The following is a 22,508-nucleotide window of genomic DNA, read 5'->3' on the forward strand; positions in this document are numbered from 1 at the left end:
GTGAGCCGTGTCTGTAAACACTTCACTCCGGATGTACAACGAGTAGGCCCCACCCACGACGCTGCCCATGGTCGCAGGGGGCGAGTTACCTTGGATTGCAGCTGTTCGGGGGATGGTCACCACATTATGCCCAGAGTCCCGGGGATCACATGAACCCAGCGTTACTTTCAATTCAGTTTAAATTAGTAAGTCGACTGATCTGGTCAAATGATCTAGTCAATTGATTTGCCCTTGGTACATTGGACCTGTGACCATCAGTCAATTGGAGCCGATGAAATGATAAGACCGAGAGCATTAAACCAGTCAGTTGAAGATTGGCTCATTTCCGGCGATAAGAAACATAAGAAATAGGAGCAGGAGTCGGCCATTCGGCCCCTCGAGCCTGCTCCGCCATTCAATAAGATCATGGCTGATCTGATCATGGACTCAACTCCACTTCCCCGCCCGTTCCCCATAACCCTTCACTCCCTTATCTGGTCATTATCAATTTGCTGTTTGTGGGAGCTTGCTGTGCGCAAATTGGCTGCCGCGTTTCCCACATTACAACAGTGACTACACTTCAAAAGTACTTCATTGGCTGTAAAGCGTGTTGAGACGTCCGGTGGCCCTGACAGGCGCTATATAAACGCAAGTCTTTCTTATCGTCTCCGTGCGACATCCTTTCCCAGTCACCGATCTATTCCGCTGCTTGATGGTGTCAATCCCTGGGGGATTTTAACCTTCGGGATAATGCTAATGAGTTTGGGTGGACCCTCCCCTGGGCAAACCCGGCACAGTGTGCAGTATCACCCATCGACAGGGATGGTGGAACGGCCACCTGACTTGGCTGGACTGGCTCTATGGTGGCAGAGGGAGACGCCTTGAGCCATCCTCGCACGCTGAGTGGGGCAAGGGGTCTCAACCCCTATCTCGCCACCCTGTGTGTAACTTGTACCTAACACTATGCCACAGAGAGTTAACTATGATGCCTCTATATACCTTTACTTGGATACAAAACTTTTTCTTTAAGCAATTTAAAGGGGCCATAAATATCAGACAGTCACTAATAAATCCAATGGGGAATTCAGGAGAAACCTCTTTACCCAGAGAGTGGTGAGAATGTGGAACTCGCTGCCACAGGGAGGGGTTCAGGCAAATAGCGGAGATGCATTTAAGGTGAAGCTGGATAAACACATGAGGGATTAAGGAACAGAAGGATATGGTGATGGGGTGAGATGAAGAGGGGTGGGAGGGGGCTGGTGTGGAGAATAAACGGAGCATGAAGCAGTGGTCTGTTTCTGTGCTGTACACTCTGTGTAATTATAGGAACAAGAGGAGGCCGTTCAGCCCCTCGAGCCTGTTCCGCAATTCTGTTAGATCGTGGCTGATCTGTATCTTAACTTCATCTCCTCCCCTTGGTTTGTTAACCCTTAATACCCTCGTCCAACAAAAATCTCTCAGTCTTGAAATTTCCAACTGACCCCCAGCCTCAACAGCGTTTTGGGGGAGAGAGTTCCCGATTCCCACTGCCCTTTGTGTGAAGAAGTGTTTCCTGACATCACCCCGGAACGGCCGGTCTCTAATTGTAAGGTTCTGTCCCTTGTTCTGGACTCCTCCCACCCCAGGAGATAGTTTCTCTCTCTACCCGATCGAATCCTTGAATCATCTTAAACACCTCATTTAGATCACCCCTTAAACTTCTATTCAAACATTGTATCCCAGGCCGTCAGAGCTATGGAACTCAGCACTTCTATGCCACTCTCCGACGATTTATAACAGGGATGTCCAAACTATGAGCCACCATTGCCCCACTCCCCCCTCCCCCCCGAGCCCTGACAGTGTGGGCTGGATTGCCAAGGGGTCTCAGCCCAAAGGATGTGACCCCCTGGCTTGTCCCTATTGAATTTCGAGGGCCTGAGGGTTTGGACAGGGACTGTTCTTGGCCAGTTGAAAGCACAGACAGAAACTGAGGGTTATCACTTGGCAAAATCTGGTCCGAATATCTCGCTCATTCAACCACCTTCAGGCAACGGTGCCCAGTGTGGGGTTCGTCACACCGGAAGGTTGCAGCTTAAAGGTCCTGGAAAGGTGGGTTTCCATTGGTGGAGCCCCATGGTAGAGTCCATCCTTACTGTGGAGAATGTCAATCCCTCGCCAGCGTGACCAGGGCGAGTGATAACCAGACAGTGCCTGGGTGGAAACGGAGAAGGATAACTGAGAAAGCATCAGAACGTTCCGGAGAGCGGCAATCCGCCACTTTCCATTACCCACAATTCAGTTGACGCAAGCGACCGGGGGCTCGAGAGGGCAGAGCCCTAAAGGAGGCTCGGAATCCGAAATCGCCGTGAAATTCGATCTCGACTGAGCTTCCCAGCGACTGCCACAGGAAGAGGCTGTTGTAGGCGAAGTACCTCTGTGTGCTGACGTCTTTTATCTGAGAACACAAAGAGCTTAACCGTTAATGACTGGACCCTGTGGTAATAATGGCGGAAGCACTACCGGGCCAAAGCTCACAGGTTAGAGTGTCAGTGTGTGTGGGACCTGTACCCCAGTGAGAGTCAGTGTGTGTGGGACCCGTACCCCAGTGAGAGTCAGTGTGTGTGGGACTCGTACCCCAGTGAGAGTCAGTGTGTGTGAGAGTCAGTGTGTGTGGGACTCATACCCCAGTGAGAGTCAGTGTGTGTGGGACCCGTACCCCAGTGAGAGTCAGTGTGTGTGGGACCCGTACCCCAGTGAGAGTCAGTGTGTGTGTGGGACCCGTACCCCAGTGAGAGTCAGTGTGTGTGAGAGTCAGTGTGTGTGGGACTCATACCCCAGTGAGAGTCAGTGTGTGTGGGACCTGTACCCCAGTGAGAGTCAGTGTGTGTGGGACTCGTACCCCAGTGAGAGTCAGTGTGTGTGAGAGTCAGTGTGTGTGGGACTCATACCCCAGTGAGAGTCAGTGTGTGTGGGACCGTACCCCAGTGAGAGTCAGTGTGTGTGAGAGTCAGTGTGTGTGGGACTCTTACCCCAGTGAGAGTCAGTGTGTGTGGGACCTGTACCCCAGTGAGAGTCAGTGTGTGTGAGAGTCAGTGTGTGTGAGAGTCAGTGTGTGTGGGACCTGTACCCCAGTGAGAGTCAGTGTGTGTGGGACCTGCACCCCAGTGAGAGTCAGTGTGTGTGGGACCCGTACCCCAGTGAGAGTCAGTGTGTGTAAGACCCATACCCCAGTGAGAGTCAGTGTGTGTAGGACCCATACCCCAGTGAGAGTCAATGTGTGTGGGACCTGTACCCCAGTGAGAGTCAGTGTGTGTGAGAGTCAGTGTGTGTGGGACCTGTACCCCAGTGAGAGTCAGTGTGTGTGAGAGTCAGTGTGTGTGGGACCTGTACCCCAGTGAGAGTCAGTGTGTGTGGGACCTGTACCCCAGTGAGAGTCAATGTGTGTGAGAGTCAGTGTGTGTGGGACCTGTACCCCAGTGAGAGTCAGTGTGTGTGGGACCTGTACCCCACTGAGAGTCAGTGTGTGTGAGAGTCAGTGTGTGTGGGACCCGTACCCCAGTGAGAGTCAGTGTGTGTGGGATCTGTACCCCAGTGAGAGTCAGTGTGTGTGGGACATGCACCCCAGTGAGAGTCACTGTGTGGGACCCGTACCCCAGTGAGAGTCACTGTGTGGGACCCATACCCCAGTGAGAGTCAGTGTGTGTGGGACCCGTACCCCAGTGAGAGTCAGTGTGTGTGGGCCCCGTACCCCAGTGAGAGTCAGTGTGTGTGGGACCTGTACCCCAGTGAGAGTTAGTGTGTGTGGGACCCATACCCCAGTGAGAGTCAGTGTGTGTGGGCCCTGTACCCCAGTGAGAGTCAGTGTGTGTGGGCCCCGTACCCCAGTGAGAGTCAGTGTGTGTAGGACCCATACCCCAATGAGAGTCAGTGTGTGTAGGACCCATACCCCAGTGAGAGTCAATGTGTGTGGGACCCGTACCCCAGTGAGAGTCAGTGTCTGTGGGACTGTACCCCAGTGAGAGTCAGTGTCTGTGGGACTGTACCCCAGTGAGAGTCAGTGTGTGTGTGACCCGTACCCCAGTGAGAGTCAGTGTGTGTGGGACCCGTACCCCAGTGAGAGTCAGTGTGTGTGGGACCCATACCCCAGTGAGAGTCAGTGTGTGTGGGACATGTACCCCAGTGAGAGTCAGTGTGTGTGGGACCTGTACCCCAGTGAGAGTCAGTGTGTGTGGGACCCGTACCCCAGTGAGAGTCAGTGTGTGTGGGACCCGTACCCCAGTGACATTCACTGGGTGTGGAACCCGTACTCCAGTGAGAGTCAGTGTGTGTGGGACCCGTACCCCAGTGAGACTCAGTGTGTGTGGGACCCGTACCCCAGTGAGACTCAGTGTGTGTGGGACCCGTACCCCAGTGAGAGTCAGTATGTGTGGGTGCTGTATGAAGTGAGGGAGGTCCAACTCACCAGAATGTAATCGGAGGCAGTGTTGTTGCCCCCAACGTTGAATCGCAGGTAGAGGACTTTGATTGCGATACGATGGATTGGAGACACGTTGATGAAGGTGCGGCAGGCTTTGCCCTTGCGGTAGGGCTGCACAGGGCTGACGATGGTGCCCTGGGGCCCGTACAACTGTACATCGCATTCTGCAAAAAGGATTAAAATCAACGCCTGGGGAATTTGATTCCTCCTCAAGCTCGCACCCTTGTAACGTCTGTCCGCCCCACCGGATTACAGAGCTGGCAGCTCCAGCGCTTACGGAAATTAATCAGAGCAGCGTAGGAAGAGGAGGCCATTCAGCCCTCCAGCCCACTCCTCCATTCAGTAGGTCACAGCCGATCTGTAGCTCGGTCCAAGTTACCGTTCTTTGTTCCGTAACCTTTTATACTCTTCGCCAACAAAATTCTATCAATCTGAGTTTTGTGATTTTCAATTGACCCACAGCATTCACAGCTTTTTGCGGGAGATTCCCACTGCCCTTTGTGTGAAGTATTTCCTGACATCACCCTGAACGGCCTGGCTCTAATTTTAAGGTTCTGCCCCCTTGCGCTGGACTCCCTCAGTACTGCCCCTCCGACAGTTCGGCACTCCCTCCGGCAGTGCGGCGCTCCCTCAGTACTGCCCCTCCGACAGTGCAGCACTCCCTCAGTACTGCCCCTCCGACAGTGCGGCGCTCCCTCAGTACTGCCCCTCCGACAGTGCGGCACTCCCTCAGTACTGCCCCTCCGACAGTGCAGCGCTCCCTCAGTACTGCCCCTCCGACAGTGCGGTGCTCCCTCAATACTGCACCTCCGACAGTGCGGTGCCCCCTCAATACTGCCCCTCCGACAGTGCGGTGCTCCCTCAGTGTTGCCCCTCCGACAGTGCAGCGCTCCCTCAGTACTGTCCCTCCGACAGTGCGGCACTCCCTCAGTACTGCCCCTCCGACAGTGCGGCACTCCCTCAGTACTGCCCCTCCGACAGTGCAGCGCTCCCTCAGTACTGCCCCTCCGACAGTGCGGTGCTCCCTCAATACTGCCCCTCCGACAGTGCGGTGCTCCCTCAATACTGCCCCTCCGACAGTGCGGTGCTCCCTCAGTGTTGCCCCTCCGACAGTGCAGCGCTCCCTCAGTACTGTCCCTCCGACAGTGCGGCACTCCCTCAGTACTGCCCCTCCGACAGTGCAGCGCTCCCTCAGTACTGCCCCTCCGACAGTGCGGCACTCCCTCAGTACTGCCCCTCCGACAGTGCGGTGCTCCCTCAATACTGCCCCTCCGACAGTGCAGTGCTCCCTCAGTGTTGCCCCTCCGACAGTGCAGCGCTCCCTCAATACTGTCCCTCCGACAGTGCGGCACTCCCTCAGTACTGCCCCTCCAACAGTGCAGCGCTCCCTCAGTACTGCCCCGCCGACAGTGCGGCACTCCCTCAGTACTGCCCCTCCGACAGTGCAGCGCTCCCTCAGTACTGCCCCTCCGACAGTGCGGCACTCCCTCAGTACTGCCCCTCCGACAGTGCAGCACTCCCTCAGTACTGCCCCTCCGACAGTGCAGCACTCCCTCAGTACTGCCCCTCCGACAGTGCAGCGCTCCCTCAGTACTGCCCCTCCGACAGTGCGGCACTCCCTCAGTACTGCCCCTCCGACAGTGCAGCACTCCCTCAGTACTGCCCCTCCGACAGTGCAGCACTCCCTCAGTACTGCCCCTCCGACAGTGCAGCGCTCCCTCAGTACTGCCCCTCCGACAGTGCGGCACTCCCTCAGTACTGCTCCTCTGACAGTGCAGCGCTCCCTCAGTACTATCCCTCCGACAGTGCGGCACTCCCTCAGTGCTGCCCCTCCGACAGTGCAGCGCTCTCTCAGTGTTGCCCCTCCGACAGTGCAGCGCTCCCTCAGTACTGCCCCTCCGACATTGCAACGCTCCCTCAGTACTGTCCCTCCGACAGCACGGCGCTCTCTCAGTACTGCCCCTCCGACAGTGCGGCGCTCCCTCAGTACTGCCCCTCCGACAGTGCAGCACTCCCTCAGTACTGCCCCTCCGACAGTGCGGCACTCCCTCAGTACTGCTCCTCCGGCAGTGCGGCGCTCCCTCAGTACTGTCCCTCCGACAGCACGGCGCTCTCTCAGTGTTGTCCCTCCGACAGTGCAGCGCTCCCTCAGTACTGCCCCTCCGACAGTGCAGCGCTCCCTCAGTACTGACCCTCCGACAGTGCAACGCTCCCTCAGTATTGCCCCTCCGACAGCACGGCGCTCCCTCAGTACTGCCCGCCCCTCTGACAGTGCGGCACTCCCTCAGTACTGCCCCTCTGACAGTGCGGCACTCCCTCAGTACTGCCCCTCTGACAGTGCGGCGCTCCCTCAGTACTGCCCCTCTGACAGTGCGGCGCTCCCTCAGTACTGCCCCTCTGACAGTGCGGCGCTCCCTCAGTACTGCCCCTCCGACAGCACGGCGCTCCCTCAGTACTGCCCCTCTGACAGTGCAGCGCTCCCTCAGTACTGCACCGGGTGTGGTACCTGGACTTTGTGCTAATGACTGTGGAATGGGGCTCGACCCATGTCCTGTGACTCACTGAGCCACGGTGATCCTCACAATCCCACACACCCAGCCCCCCATTAGCTGAGCACGTACCCCTATCGTACTGTCGCGGCGAGAGGCTGCTGGTGTACTGGAGGATGGTTCCACCCCCGCTGTGGGTCCGCTGCCTGACCGCCAGGGTGTTGGTGAGAGACGTCAGCCGAAAGCCTCTGATTGCAGAGCAGGTTCTCCAAAACAACCGACGGCCACAAAAAGACAAAGTGTCCCCTGGATGAAAGAAGAGCAGCGACATCGGGAGATCGATACCGACAACATTTACCCTCCAAATTCACATGTCGACGTGGCAATTATTACCCTGCCCATGAAGGCACCAACTCTCACTGGGGTACGGTCCCACACACACTGACTCTCACTGGGGGACAGTCCCACACACACTGACTCTCACTGGGGTACGGGTCCCACACACACTGACTCTCACTGGGGTACGGGTCCCACACACACTGACTCTCACTGGGGTACGGGTCCCACACACACTGACTCTCACTGGGGTACGGGTCCCACACACACTGACTCTCACTGGGGTACGGGTCCCACACACACTGACTCTCACTGGGGTACGGGTCCCACACACACTGACTCTCACTGGGGGACAGTCCCACACACACTGACTCTCACTGGGGTACGGGTCCCACACACACTGACTCTCACTGGGGTACGGGTCCCACACACACTGACTCTCACTGGGGTACGGGTCCCACACACACTGACTCTCACTGGGGTACGGGTCCCACACACACTGACTCTCACTGGGGTACGGGTCCCTCACACACTGACTCTCACTGGGGTACGGGTCCCTCACACACTGACTCTCACTGGGGTACGGGTCCCACACACACTGGCTCTCACTGGGGTATGGGTCCCACACACACTGACTCTCACTGGGGTATGGGTCCCACACACACTGACTCTCACTGGGGTACGGGTCCCACACACACTGACTCTCACTGGGGTACGGGTCCCACACACACTGATTCTCACTGGGGTATGGGTCCCACACACACTGACTCTCACTGGGGGACAGTCCCACACACACTGACTCTCACTGGGGTACGGGTCCCACACACACTGATTCTCACTGTGGTATGGGTCCCACACACACTGACTCTCACTGGGGGACAGTCCCACACACACTGACTCTCACTGGGGTACAGTCCCACACACACTGACTCTCACTGGGGTATGGGTCCCACACACACTGACTCTCACTGGGGTACGGTCCCACACACACTGACTCTCACTGGGGTATGGGTCCCACACACACTGACTCTCACTGGGGTACGGGTCCCACACACACTGACTCTCACTGGGGGACAGTCCCACACACACTGACTCTCACTGGGGTACGGGTCCCAGACACACTGACTCTCACTGGGGTACGGGTCCCACACACACTGATTCTCACTGGGGTACAGGTCGCACACACACTGACTCTCACTGGGGTACAGGTCCCACACACACTGACTCTCACTGGGGTAAGGGTCCCACACACACTGACTCTCACTGGGGTACAGGTCCCACACACACTGACTCTCACTGGGGTACGGGTCCCACACACACTGACTCTCACTGGGGTACATGTCCCACACACACTGACTCTCACTGGGGTATGGGTCCCATACACACTGACTCTCATTGGGGTATGGGTCCCACACGCACTGACTCTCACTGGGGTACGGGTCCCACACGCACTGACTCTCACTGGGGTACGGGTCCCACACACACTGACTCTCACTGGGGTACGGGTCCCACACGCACTGACTCTCACTGGGGTACGGGTCCCACACACACTGATTCTCATTGGGGTATGGGTCCCACACACACTGACTCTCACTGGGGTACGGGTCCCACACACACTGATTCTCACTGGGGTATGGGTCCCACACACACTGACTCTCACTGGGGTACGGTCCCACACACACTGACTCTCACTGGGGTATGGGTCCCACACACACTGACTCTCACTGGGGTACAGGTCCCACACACACTGACTCTCACTGGGGTACGGGTCCCACACACACTGACTCTCACTGGGGTACGGGTCCCACACGCACTGGCTCTCACTGGGGTACGGGTCCCACACACACTGACTCTCACTGGGGTGCATGTCCCACACACACTGACTCTCACTGGGGTACGGGTCCCACACACACTGACTCTCACTGGGGTACGGGTCCCACACACACTGACTCTCACTGGGGGACAGTCCCACACACACTGACTCTCACTGGGGTACAGTCCCACACACACTGACTCTCACTGGGGTACGGTCCCACACACACTGACTCTCACTGGGGTACAGTCCCACACACACTGACTCTCACTGGGGGACGGGTCCCACACACACTGACTCACTGGGGGACGGGTCCCACACACACTGACTCTCACTGGGGTACAGGTCCCACACACACTGACTCTCACTGGGGTACAGGTCCCACACACACTGACTCTCACTGGGGTACAGGTCCCACACACACTGACTCTCACTGGGGTACGGGTCCCACACACACTGACTCTCACTGGGGTACGGGTCCCACACACACTGACTCTCACTGGGGTACAGGTCCCACACACACTGACTCACTGGGGGACGGGTCCTACAGGCACTGATTCACTTGCGCGCATGGCTCTCCTTGCGTAAATCTCCTCCACCAACTTCCCCCCGGCCTTGCCCCACCACTTTAATGGGTAGCTTCTGAGAGTTTTCGTCAGTGTGGAGTGTCTCTAACAGGATAAGGCTACGATGGGCTCTTACGCATGCTGCAGTTCAACGAGCTGGACAGAACGCGGATGGTGATGACCTCGTCCAGTGGGCGAACAATGGTGACCAGGCACTCCCTGCCCTGCAGGCTGGTTAGGTTCAGAGTCCCTGACTCTCTCAGGACCAGCGACCCACACGCACCTGGAACAAAGCGCAAGATCATCAGTGTCACTGCGCATCTCGGGGCCTAGGTGGTGCAGAGAGAGTGACAGTGTCGAGGGAGCTTTACTCTGTATCTAACCCTGTGCTGTACCTGCCCTGAGTGTTTGATGGGACAGTGTAGAGGGAGCTTTACTCTGTATCTAACCCCCTGTACCTGCCCTGGGAGTGTTTGATGGGACAGTGTAGAGGGAGCTTTACTCTGTATCTAACCCCCTGTACCTGCCCTGGGAGTGTTTGATGGGACAGTGTAGAGGGAGCTTTACTCTGTATCTAACCCCCTGTACCTGCCCTGGGAGTGTTTGATGGGACAGTGCAGAGGGAGCTTTACTCTGTATCTAACCCCCTGTACCTGCCCTGGGAGTGTTTGATGGGACAGTGTAGAGGGAGCTTTACTCTGTATCTAACCCCATGCTGTACCTGCCCTGGGAGTGTTTGATGGGACAGTGTAGAGGGAGCTTTACTCTGTATCTGACCCCCTGTACCTGCCCTGGGAGTGTTTGATGGGACAGTGTAGAGGGAGCTTTACTCTGTATCTAACCCGTGCTGTACCTGCCCTGGGAGTGTTTGATGGGACAGTGTAGAGGGAGCTTTACTCTGTATCTGACCCCCTGTACCTGCCCTGGGAGTGTTTGATGGGACAGTGTAGAGAGAGCTTTACTCTGTATCTAACCTGTGCTGTACCTGCCCTGGGAGTGTTTGATGGGACAGTGTAGAGGGAGCTTTACTCTGTATCTAACCTGTGCTGTACCTGCCCTGGGAGTGTTTGATGGGACAGTGTAGAAGGAGCTTTACTCTGTATCTAACCCCCTGTACCTGCCCTGGGAGTGTTTGATGGGACAGTGTAGAGGGAGCTTTACTCTGTATCTAACCCCCTGTACCTGCCCTGGAAGTGTTTGATGGGACAGTGTAGAGGGAGCTTTACTCTGTATCTAACCCCGTGTACCTGCCCTGGGAGTGTTTGATGGGATAGTGTAGAGGGAGCTTTACTCTGTATCTAACCCCGTGCTGTACCTGCCCTGGGAGTGTTTGATGGGACAGTGTAGAGGGAGCTTTACTCTGTATCTAACCCCCTGTACCTGCCCTGGGAGTGTTGCACGGTGGGTTAGAATGGGTCAGTGATGTGTTGTGAGTACGTAACTGGTATCCTCGGTGTTTTGATCCCTTGAGTCTTTAGCCAGTGTGGTTGGGTCTGTCACCGTCCTGGGTTTTTGTGGTACAGCTGGGCGGCTAATGAAGGCTGTGGGAGCCCCCGGCACGGCTGGTGTGTGGGTCGGGCAGGGCCCTGTGTCACAAGGCTCCGTGGTGGCGAGCTTGGTCAGATGGTCACAGAAGGCGTCCAGCACGTTCTCGGTCGAGTCCAGATTGATGCAGAACAGCTGCCGGTGTCGGGTCCCAAGCCCGCAGGAAACGGAGCACTGGGAAAGGGAACAATTCACAGCCTGAAACCTACAGAGTCACCCCGACATCTCCTCAACCTCACCCCCTCCTCAACCCCACCCCCCTCAACCCCACCCCGCCCCCTCCTCAACCCCACCCCCCTCCTCAACCCCACCCCCCTCAACCCAACCCAACCCCACCCCCCCTCAACCCAACCCCACCCCCCCTCAACCCAACCCCACCCCCCCTCAACCCAACCCCACCCCCCCTCAACCCAACCCCCTCAAACCAACCCCACCCCCCTCAACCCAACCCCACCTCCCCCTCAACCCAACCCCACCTCCCCCTCAACCCAACCCCACCCACTCCTCAACCTCGCCCCCCCCTCAACCCAACCCCCCCTCAAACCAACCTCACCCCCTCCTCAACCCCACCCCGCCCCCTCCTCAACCCAACCCCACCCCCCCCTCAACCCAACCCCCTCCTCAACCCCACCCCCCTCAACACAACCCCACCCCCTCCTCAACCCCACCCCCCTCAACCCAACCCCACCCCCTCCTCAAACCCGCCCCCCCTCAAACCAACCCCACCCCCCCTCAACCCAACCCCACCTCCCCCTCAACCCCACCCCCTCCTCAACCCCGCCCCCTCCTCAACCCAACCCCCCTCAACCCAACCCCACCCCCTCCTCAACCCCAACCCCTCAACCCAACCCCACCCCCTCCTCAACCCCGCCCCCCCCCTCAACCCAACCCCGCCCCCCCCTCAACCCAACCCCACCTCAACCCAACCTCATCCCCCCCTCAACCTCACCCCCTCCTCAACCTCACCCCCTCCTCAACCCCACCCCCCCTCAACCCCAACCCCCTCAACCCCAACCCCCTCAACCCAACCCCACCCCCTCCTCAACCCAACCCCACCCCCCCCTCAACCCCACCCCCTCAACCCAACCCCACCCCCTCCTCAACCCAACCCTACCCCCTCCTCAACCCAACCCCACCCCCTCCTCAACCCAACCCCACCCCCTCCTCCTCAACCCAACCCCACCCCCTCCTCAACCCAACCCCACCCTCTCCTCAACTCAACCCCACCCCCTCCTCAACCCCACCCCCCACCCAACCCAACCCCACCCCCCTCAACCCCAACCCCACCCCCTCCTCAACCTCGCCCCCCCCTCAACCCAACCCCACCCTCAACCCAACCCCACTCCCTCCTCAACCCTACCCCCTCCTCAACCCCACCCCCTCCTCAACCCAACCCCACCTCAACCCAGCTCCACCCTCAATACCGCCCCCTCCTCAACTCCACCCCCTCCTCAACCCAACCCCGCCCTCTCCTCAATCCCGCCCCCTCCTCAACCCAACCCCAACGCCACCCTCAACCCTACCCAACCTCTCCCTCAACCCCACATTCTCCCTCCCTCAAATCCAACTTCATTTTTTAAGAAAGGTGGGAGAGAAACGAGGAAATAATAGATTTGTTAATCTACTATCTGTTGTGGGGAAGTTATTAGAATCTACAATTAAGGACAGAGTGACTGAGCACTTGGAGAAATGAGCTGATTAGAGAGAGCCAGCATGGAATTGTAAAGGGTGGGTCATGTCTAACAAACCTAATTGAATGTTTGAGAAAGTAACTAAAATAGTAGACCAGGAGAATGTCTATCGATGGAGTTTATATGGACTTCCAGAAGGCATTCGATAAGGTTCCAGATCGGAGGCTGTTGGCTAAAATGAAAGCTCATGGAATGGAAGGCAAATGATTGACCTGGTTCGGAGATTGGTTGGGTGGTACGAGACACGGGGGCTGAAATTGCCCCTTCTCTTAAGGGCTGTTACCACCGGTAATCAGTGGCCATGCTGCGGAGTGCGATGGCCGCCATTTTGGAAATTCCCCTCCTGCGGTATCCCGGCAGTAACCCGCTGTTCCTGCTCCACTGCTGCCAATCCGTCCTAAGTGCGTCATCAGAGCGCGCACTGCTGATGTCCCCCCGCCGGTGAACTTCCACCGAAAAAAATCTTGCTGCTTATTCTGCCGGTGCAGTGAGGCTGTAGTCCTTCGAAAATGGCAGTGACGGCTCCCGTTAAAGGGAAGAACCTATTGCTGCTGCCGCCACGGATTTTTTTTTTGTCTGCCGACTGCCATGTTGGGCCGACAATTATTGCCCCGGGTTCAGCTGGGCCGCCAACAGGCAGCCTGACACCGCCAACGATGTCTCCGCAAGATCCTGCAAATCCCCCGGGAGGACAGACGCACCAACGTTAACGTCCTCGATCTGGCCAACATCCCCAGCATCGAAGCACTGACCACACTCGACCAGCTCCGCTGGGCAGGGCCACATCGTCCGCATGTCCCCCAGACACGAGACTCCCAAAGTAAACGATCTACTCGGAACTCCAACACGGCAAGCAAGCCCCAGGTGGCAGAGGAAATGGTTGAAGGACACCCTCAAAGCCTCCTTGATAAAGTACCTGGGAGTCGCTGGCCAAAGACCGCCCTAAGTGGAGGAAGTGCATCCGGGAGGGCGCTGAGCACTTCGAGTCTCGTCGCCGAGAGCGTGCAGAAACCAAGCGCAGGCAGCGGAAGGAGCGTGCGGCAAACCAGTCCCACCCTCCCCTTCCCCCAACCACTGTCTGTCCCACCTGTGACAGGGACTGTAATTCCTGTATTGGACTGTTCGGCCACCTGAGAACTCACTATGAGAGTGGAAGCAAGTCTTCCTCGATTTCAAGGGGCTGCCGATGATATTTATTAATGATTTACATAACACACTAGAGAGCCATATCGACAAGTTTGCTGATGACACAAAATTCATGTCATAGTAAGTAGATGGGAGCATAAATTTACAAAGAGACTTCGATAGATTGGGCAAAACTGTGGCAGATGGATTTCAACACAGGCAAGTGTGAGGTCATCCATTTTGGACCAAGAACAGACACTGACCTGGGACCAGTCCCGGGGATTCCAGCCGAATGGGCACTTGCTGACGACACATGGGACGACGGACAGCGGTTCCTCTGCCCCCGCGCACAACATCTTTGTCACTTCCACATCTGTCCCGTTGTGGAGCTGGACGCAGGCCACGCGCCTCTCGGCCAGGCCCTTCCCACAAACCACCGAACACCGTCCGGGCTCCCAAACTCGCCACCTGTCCGGCAGAGGCACACAGTGACCCAGTGTTCCGCCTCAAGCCCAGTGTTCTCCTCCCTCCATCCACCATCCTTCCCTCCACCAGTGAGAGTCCCTGTGTGTGGGACTGTACCCCAGTGAGAGTCAGTGTGTGTGGGACTGTACCCCAGTGAGAGTCAGTGTGTGTGGGACCCTTACCCCAGTGAGAGTCAGTGTGTGTGGGACTGTACCCCAGTGAGAGTCAGTGTGTGTGGGACTGTACCCCAGTGAGAGTCAGTGTGTGTGGGACCTGTACCCCAGTGAGTGTCAGTGTGTGTGGGACCTGTACCCCAGTGAGAGTCCCTGTGTGTGTGGGACCTGTACCCCAGTGAGTGTCAGTGTGTGTGGGACCTGTACCCCAGTGAGAGTCAGTGTGTGTGGGACCTGTACCCCAGTGAGTGTCAGTGTGTGTGGGACCTGTACCCCAGTGAGAGTCAGTGTGTGTGGGACCCGTACCCCAGTGAGTGTCAGTGTGTGTGGGACCTGTACCCCAGTGAGAGTCAGTGTGTGTGGGACCCATACCCCAGTGAGAGTCAGTGTGTGTGGGACCTGTACCCCAGTGAGTGTCAGTGTGTGTGGGACCTGTACCCCAGTGAGAATCAGTGTGTGTGGGACCTGTACCCCAGGGAGAGTCAGTGTGTGTGGGACCTGTACCCCAGTGAGAATCAGTGTGTGTGGGACTGTACCCCAGTGAGAGTCAGTGTGTGTGGGACCCGTACCCCAGTGAGAGTCAGTGTGTGTGGGACCTGTACCCCAGTGAGAATCAGTGTGTGTGGGACTGTACCCCAGTGAGAGTCAGTGTGTGTGGGACTGTACACCAGTGAGAGTCAGTATGTGTGGGACCGTACCTCAGTGAGAGTCAGTGTGTGTGGGACCTGTACCCCAATGAGAATCAGTGTGTGTGGGACTGTACCCCAGTGAGAGTCCCTGTGTGTGGGACCCGTACCCCAGTGAGAGTCAGTGTGTGTGGGACTGTACCCCAGTGAGAGTCAATGTGTGTGGGACCCGTACCCCAGTGAGAGTCAGTGTGTGTGGGACTGTACCCCAGTGAGAGTCAATGTGTGTGGGACCCGTACCCCAGTGAGAGTCAGTGTGTGTGGGACCCGTACCCCAGTGAGAGTCAGTGTGTGTGGGACCCGTACCCCAGTGAGAGTCAGTGTGTGTGGGACCCGTACCCCAGTGAGAGTCAGTGGGTGTGGGACTGTACCCCAGTGAGAGTCAGTGTGTGTGGGACCCGTACCCCAGTGAGAGTCAGTGTGTGTGGGACTGTACCCCAGTGAGAGTCCCTGTGTGTGGGACCCGTACCCCAGTGAGAGTCAGTGTGTGTGGGACCCATACCCCAGTGAGAGCCAGTGTGTGTGGGACCCGTACCCCAGTGAGAGTCAATGTGTGTGGGACCCGTACCCCAGTGAGAGTCAGTGTGTGTGGGACACGTACCCCAGTGAGAGTCAGTGTGTATGGGACTGTATCCCAGTGAGATTCAGTGTATGTGGGACCCGTACCCCAGTGAGAGTCAGTGTGTGTGGGACCCATATCCCAGTGAGAGTCAGTGTGTGTGGGACCCATACCCCAGTGAGAGTCAGTGTGTGTGGGACCCGTACCCCAGTGAGACTCAGTGTGTGTGGAACCCATACCCTAGTGAGAGTCAGTGTGTGTGGGACCTGTACCCCAGTGAGAGTCAGTGTGTGTGGGACTGTACCCCAGTGAGAGTCAGTGTGTGTGGGACCCATACCCCAGTGAGAGTCAGTGTGTGTGGGACCCGTACCCCAGTGAGAGTCAGTGTGTGTGGAACCCGTACCCCAGTGAGAGTCAGTGTGTGTGGGACCTGTACCCCAATGAGAATCAGTGTGTGTGGGACTGTACCCCAGTGAGAGTCCCTGTGTGTGGGACCCGTACCCCAGTGAGAGTCAATGTGTGTGGGACCCATACCCCAGTGAGAGTCAGTGTGTGTGGGACTGTACCCCAGTGAGAGTCAATGTGTGTGGGACCCGTACCCCAGTGAGAGTCAGTGTGTGTGGGACTGTACCCCAGTGAGAGTCAATGTGTGTGGGACCCGTACCCCAGTGAGAGTCAGTGTGTGTGGGACCCGTACCCCAGTGAGAGTCAGTGTGTGTGGGACCCGTACCCCAGTGAGAGTCAGTGTGTGTGGGACCCGTACCCCAGTGAGAGTCAGTGGGTGTGGGACTGTACCCCAGTGAGAGTCAGTGTGTGTGGGACCCGTACCCCAGTGAGAGTCAGTGTGTGTGGGACTGTACCCCAGTGAGAGTCCCTGTGTGTGGGACCCGTACCCCAGTGAGAGTCAGTGTGTGTGGGACCCATACCCCAGTGAGAGCCAGTGTGTGTGGGACCCGTACCCCAGTGAGAGTCAATGTGTGTGGGACCCGTACCCCAGTGAGAGTCAGTGTGTGTGGGACCCGTACCCCAGTGAGAGTCAATGGGTGTGGGACTGTACCCCAGTGAGAGTCAGTGTGTGTGGGACACGTACCCCAGTGAGAGTCAGTGTGTATGGGACTGTATCCCAGTGAGATTCAGTGTATGTGGGACCCGTACCCCAGTGAGAGTCAGTGTGTGTGGGACCCATATCCCAGTGAGAGTCAGTGTGTGTGGGACCCATACCCCAGTGAGAGTCAGTGTGTGTGGGACCCGTACCCCAGTGAGAGTCAGTGTGTGTGGAACCCGTACCCCAGTGAGAGTCAGTGTGTGTGGGACCTGTACCCCAATGAGAATCAGTGTGTGTGGGACTGTACCCCAGTGAGAGTCCCTGTGTGTGGGACCCGTACCCCAGTGAGAGTCAATGTGTGTGGGACCCATACCCCAGTGAGAGTCAGTGTGTGTGGGACTGTACCCCAGTGAGAGTCAATGTGTGTGGGACCCGTACCCCAGTGAGAGTCAGTGTGTGTGGGACTGTACCCCAGTGAGAGTCAATGTGTGTGGGACCCGTACCCCAGTGAGAGTCAGTGTGTGTGGGACCCGTACCCCAGTGAGAGTCAGTGTGTGTGGGACCCGTACCCCAGTGAGAGTCAGTGTGTGTGGGACCCGTACCCCAGTGAGAGTCAGTGGGTGTGGGACTGTACCCCAGTGAGAGTCAGTGTGTGTGGGACCCGTACCCCAGTGAGAGTCAGTGTGTGTGGGACTGTACCCCAGTGAGAGTCCCTGTGTGTGGGACCCGTACCCCAGTGAGAGTCAGTGTGTGTGGGACCCATACCCCAGTGAGAGCCAGTGTGTGTGGGACCCGTACCCCAGTGAGAGTCAATGTGTGTGGGACCCGTACCCCAGTGAGAGTCAGTGTGTGTGGGACCCGTACCCCAGTGAGAGTCAATGGGTGTGGGACTGTACCCCAGTGAGAGTCAGTGTGTGTGGGACACGTACCCCAGTGAGAGTCAGTGTGTATGGGACTGTATCCCAGTGAGATTCAGTGTATGTGGGACCCGTACCCCAGTGAGAGTCAGTGTGTGTGGGACCCATATCCCAGTGAGAGTCAGTGTGTGTGGGACCCATACCCCAGTGAGAGTCAGTGTGTGTGGGACCCGTACCCCAGTGAGACTCAGTGTGTGTGGAACCCATACCCTAGTGAGAGTCAGTGTGTGTGGGACCCATACCCCAGTGAGAGTCAGTGTGTGTGGGACTGTACCCCAGTGAGAGTCAGTGTGTGTGGGACCCATACCCCAGTGAGAGTCAGTGTGTGTGGGACCCGTACCCCAGTGAGAGTCAGTGTGTGTGGAACCCATACCCCAGTGAGAGTCAGTGTGTGTGGAACCCATACCCCAGTGAGAGTCAGTGTATGTGGGACCCGTACCCCAGTGAGAGTCAGTGTGTGTGGGACCCATATCCCAGTGAGAGTCAGTGTGTGTGGGACCCATATCCCAGTGAGAGTCAGTGTGTGTGGGACCCATACCCCAGTGAGAGTCAGTGTGTGTGGGACTGTACCCCAGTGAGAGTCAGTGTGTGTGGGACCCGTACCCCAGTGAGACTCAGTGTGTGTGGGACCCGTACCCCAGTGAGAGTCAGTGTGTGTGGAACCCATATCCCAGTGAGAGTCAGTGTGTGTGGAACCCATACCCCAGTGAGAGTCAGTGTGTGTGGAACCCGTACCCCAGTGAGAGTCAGTGTGTGTGGAACCCGTACCCCAGTGAGAGTCAGTGTGTGTGGGACCCGTACCCCAGTGAGAGTCAGTGTGTGTGGAACCCGTACCCCAGTAAGAGTCAGTGTGTGTGGGACCCATACCCCAGTGAGAGTCAGTGTGTGTGGAACCCGTACCCCAGTGAGAGTCAGTGTGTGTGGGACCCGTACCCCAGTGAGAGTCAGTGTGTGTGGGACCCGTACCCCAGTGAGAGTCAGTGTGTGTGGGACCCCTACCCCAGTGAGAGTCAGTGTGTGTGGGACCCGTACCCCAGTGAGAGTCAGTGTGTGTGGGACTGTACCCCAGTGAGAGTCAGTGTGTGTGGGACCTGTACCCCAGTGAGAGTCAGTGTCTGTGGGACCCGTACCCCAGTGAGAGTCAGTGTGTGTGGGACCTGTACCCCAGTGAGAGTCAGTGTGTGTGGGACTGTACCCCAGTGAGAGTCAGTGTGTGTGGGACCTGTACCCCAGTGAGAGTCAGTGTCTGTGGGACCCGTACCCCAGTGAGAGTCAGTGTGTGTGGGACCTGTACCCCAGTGAGAGTCAGTGTGCGTGGGACTGTACCCCAGTGAGAGTCAGTGTGTGTGGGACCCGTACCCCAGTGAGAGTCAGTGTATGTGGGACCCATACCCCAGTGAGAGTCAGTGTGTGTGGGACACGTACCCCAGTGAGAGTCAGTGTGTATGGGACTGTATCCCAGTGAGAGTCAGTGTATGTGGGACCCGTACCCCAGTGAGAGTCAGTGTGTGTGGGACCCATATCCCAGTGAGAGTCAGTGTGTGTGGGACCCATACCCCAGTGAGAGTCAGTGTGTCTGGGACACGTCACCCAGTGAGAGTCAGTGTGTATGGGACTGTATCCCAGTGAGATTCAGTGTATGTGGGACCCGTACCCCAGTGAGAGTCAGTGTGTGTGGGACCCATATCCCAGTGAGAGTCAGTGTGTGTGGGACCCATACCCCAGTGAGAGTCAGTGTGTGTGGGACCCGTACCCCAGTGAGACTCAGTGTGTGTGGAACCCATACCCGAGTGAGAGTCAGTGTGTGTGGGACCTGTACCCCAGTGAGAGTCAGTGTGTGTGGGACTGTACCCCAGTGAGAGTCAGTGTGTGTGGGACCCATACCCCAGTGAGAGTCAGTGTGTGTGGGACCCGTACCCCAGTGAGAGTCAGTGTGTGTGGAACCCATACCCCAGTGAGAGTCAGTGTGTGTGGGACCTGTACCCCAATGAGAATCAGTGTGTGTGGGACTGTACCCCAGTGAGAGTCAGTGGGTGTGGGACTGTACCCCAGTGAGAGTCAGTGTGTGTGGGACCCGTACCCCAGTGAGAGTCAGTGTGTGTGGGACTGTACCCCAGTGAGAGTCCCTGTGTGTGGGACCCGTACCCCAGTGAGAGTCAGTGTGTGTGGGACCCATACCCCAGTGAGAGCCAGTGTGTGTGGGACCCGTACCCCAGTGAGAGTCAATGTGTGTGGGACCCGTACCCCAGTGAGAGTCAGTGTGTGTGGGACCCGTACCCCAGTGAGAGTCAATGGGTGTGGGACTGTACCCCAGTGAGAGTCAGTGTGTGTGGGACCCGTACCCCAGTGAGAGTCAGTGTATGTGGGACCCATACCCCAGTGAGAGTCAGTGTGTGTGGGACACGTACCCCAGTGAGAGTCAGTGTGTATGGGACTGTATCCCAGTGAGATTCAGTGTATGTGGGACCCGTACCCCAGTGAGAGTCAGTGTGTGTGGGACCCATATCCCAGTGAGAGTCAGTGTGTGTGGGACCCGTACCCCAGTGAGACTCAGTGTGTGTGGAACCCATACCCTCGTGAGAGTCAGTGTGTGTGGGACCCATACCCCAGTGAGAGTCAGTGTGTGTGGGACTGTACCCCAGTGAGAGTCAGTGTGTGTGGGACCCATACCCCAGTGAGAGTCAGTGTGTGTGGGACCCGTACCCCAGTGAGAGTCAGTGTGTGTGGAACCCATACCCCAGTGAGAGTCAGTGTGTGTGGAACCCATACCCCAGTGAGAGTCAGTGTATGTGGGACCCGTACCCCAGTGAGAGTCAGTGTGTGTGGGACCCATATCCCAGTGAGAGTCAGTGTGTGTGGGACCCATATCCCAGTGAGAGTCAGTGTGTGTGGGACCCATACCCCAGTGAGAGTCAGTGTGTGTGGGACTGTACCCCAGTGAGAGTCAGTGTGTGTGGGACCCGTACCCCAGTGAGACTCAGTGTGTGTGGGACCCGTACCCCAGTGAGAGTCAGTGTGTGTGGAACCCATATCCCAGTGAGAGTCAGTGTGTGTGGAACCCATACCCCAGTGAGAGTCAGTGTGTGTGGGACCCGTACCCCAGTGAGAGTCAGTGTGTGTGGAACCCGTACCCCAGTAAGAGTCAGTGTGTGTGGGACCCATATCCCAGTGAGAGTCAGTGTGTGTGGAACCCGTACCCCAGTGAGAGTCAGTGTGTGTGGGACCCGTACCCCAGTGAGAGTCAGTGTGTGTGGGACCCGTACCCCAGTGAGAGTCAGTGTGTGTGGGACCCGTACCCCAGTGAGAGTCAGTGTGTGTGGGACCCCTACCCCAGTGAGAGTCAGTGTGTGTGGGACCCGTACCCCAGTGAGAGTCAGTGTGTGTGGGACTGTACCCCAGTGAGAGTCAGTGTGTGTGGGACCTGTACCCCAGTGAGAGTCAGTGTCTGTGGGACCCGTACCCCAGTGAGAGTCAGTGTGTGTGGGACCTGTACCCCAGTGAGAGTCAGTGTGTGTGGGACTGTACCCCAGTGAGAGTCAGTGTGTGTGGGACCTGTACCCCAGTGAGAGTCAGTGTCTGTGGGACCCGTACCCCAGTGAGAGTCAGTGTGTGTGGGACCTGTACCCCAGTGAGAGTCAGTGTGCGTGGGACTGTACCCCAGTGAGAGTCAGTGTGTGTGGGACCCGTACCCCAGTGAGAGTCAGTGTATGTGGGACCCATACCCCAGTGAGAGTCAGTGTGTGTGGGACACGTACCCCAGTGAGAGTCAGTGTGTATGGGACTGTATCCCAGTGAGAGTCAGTGTATGTGGGACCCGTACCCCAGTGAGAGTCAGTGTGTGTGGGACCCATATCCCAGTGAGAGTCAGTGTGTGTGGGACCCATACCCCAGTGAGAGTCAGTGTGTGTGGGACACGTCACCCAGTGAGAGTCAGTGTGTATGGGACTGTATCCCAGTGAGATTCAGTGTATGTGGGACCCGTACCCCAGTGAGAGTCAGTGTGTGTGGGACCCATATCCCAGTGAGAGTCAGTGTGTGTGGGACCCATACCCCAGTGAGAGTCAGTGTGTGTGGGACCCGTACCCCAGTGAGACTCAGTGTGTGTGGAACCCATACCCGAGTGAGAGTCAGTGTGTGTGGGACCTGTACCCCAGTGAGAGTCAGTGTGTGTGGGACCCATACCCCAGTGAGAGTCAGTGTGTGTGGGACCCGTACCCCAGTGAGAGTCAGTGTGTGTGGAACCCATACCCCAGTGAGAGTCAGTGTGTGTGGGACCTGTACCCCAATGAGAATCAGTGTGTGTGGGACTGTACCCCAGTGAGAGTCAGTGGGTGTGGGACTGTACCCCAGTGAGAGTCAGTGTGTGTGGGACCCGTACCCCAGTGAGAGTCAGTGTGTGTGGGACCCATACCCCAGTGAGAGCCAGTGTGTGTGGGACCCGTACCCCAGTGAGAGTCAGTGTGTGTGGGACCCGTACCCCAGTGAGAGTCAATGGGTGTGGGACTGTACCCCAGTGAGAGTCAGTGTGTGTGGGACCCGTACCCCAGTGAGAGTCAGTGTATGTGGGACCCATACCCCAGTGAGAGTCAGTGTGTGTGGGACACGTACCCCAGTGAGAGTCAGTGTGTATGGGACTGTATCCCAGTGAGATTCAGTGTATGTG

General features: G+C 57.3%; 1 protein-coding gene across 1 annotated transcript in view; it reads right to left on the reverse strand.

Moving 5' to 3' along the window:
* Positions 1-1,895: 1,895 nt before the first annotated feature.
* The window catches only part of adamts13 (ADAM metallopeptidase with thrombospondin type 1 motif, 13), a 196,053-nt gene continuing 175,440 nt past the window's right edge, over positions 1,896-22,508 (reverse strand). The window contains exons 30-35 of the mRNA XM_070863579.1: positions 14,264-14,468; positions 11,082-11,358; positions 9,776-9,922; positions 7,057-7,230; positions 4,421-4,599; positions 1,896-2,413 (exon numbers count right to left, since the gene is read on the reverse strand). Coding sequence (XP_070719680.1) covers positions 2,243-2,413; positions 4,421-4,599; positions 7,057-7,230; positions 9,776-9,922; positions 11,082-11,358; positions 14,264-14,468 — 1,153 coding nt within the window. The 3' untranslated portion in view covers positions 1,896-2,242. The remainder of the gene's footprint in view (positions 2,414-4,420; positions 4,600-7,056; positions 7,231-9,775; positions 9,923-11,081; positions 11,359-14,263; positions 14,469-22,508) is intronic.

The sequence above is a fragment of the Pristiophorus japonicus genome, chromosome 20 (genome assembly GCF_044704955.1).
Source record: "Pristiophorus japonicus isolate sPriJap1 chromosome 20, sPriJap1.hap1, whole genome shotgun sequence".
NCBI lineage: Eukaryota > Metazoa > Chordata > Chondrichthyes > Pristiophoridae > Pristiophorus > Pristiophorus japonicus.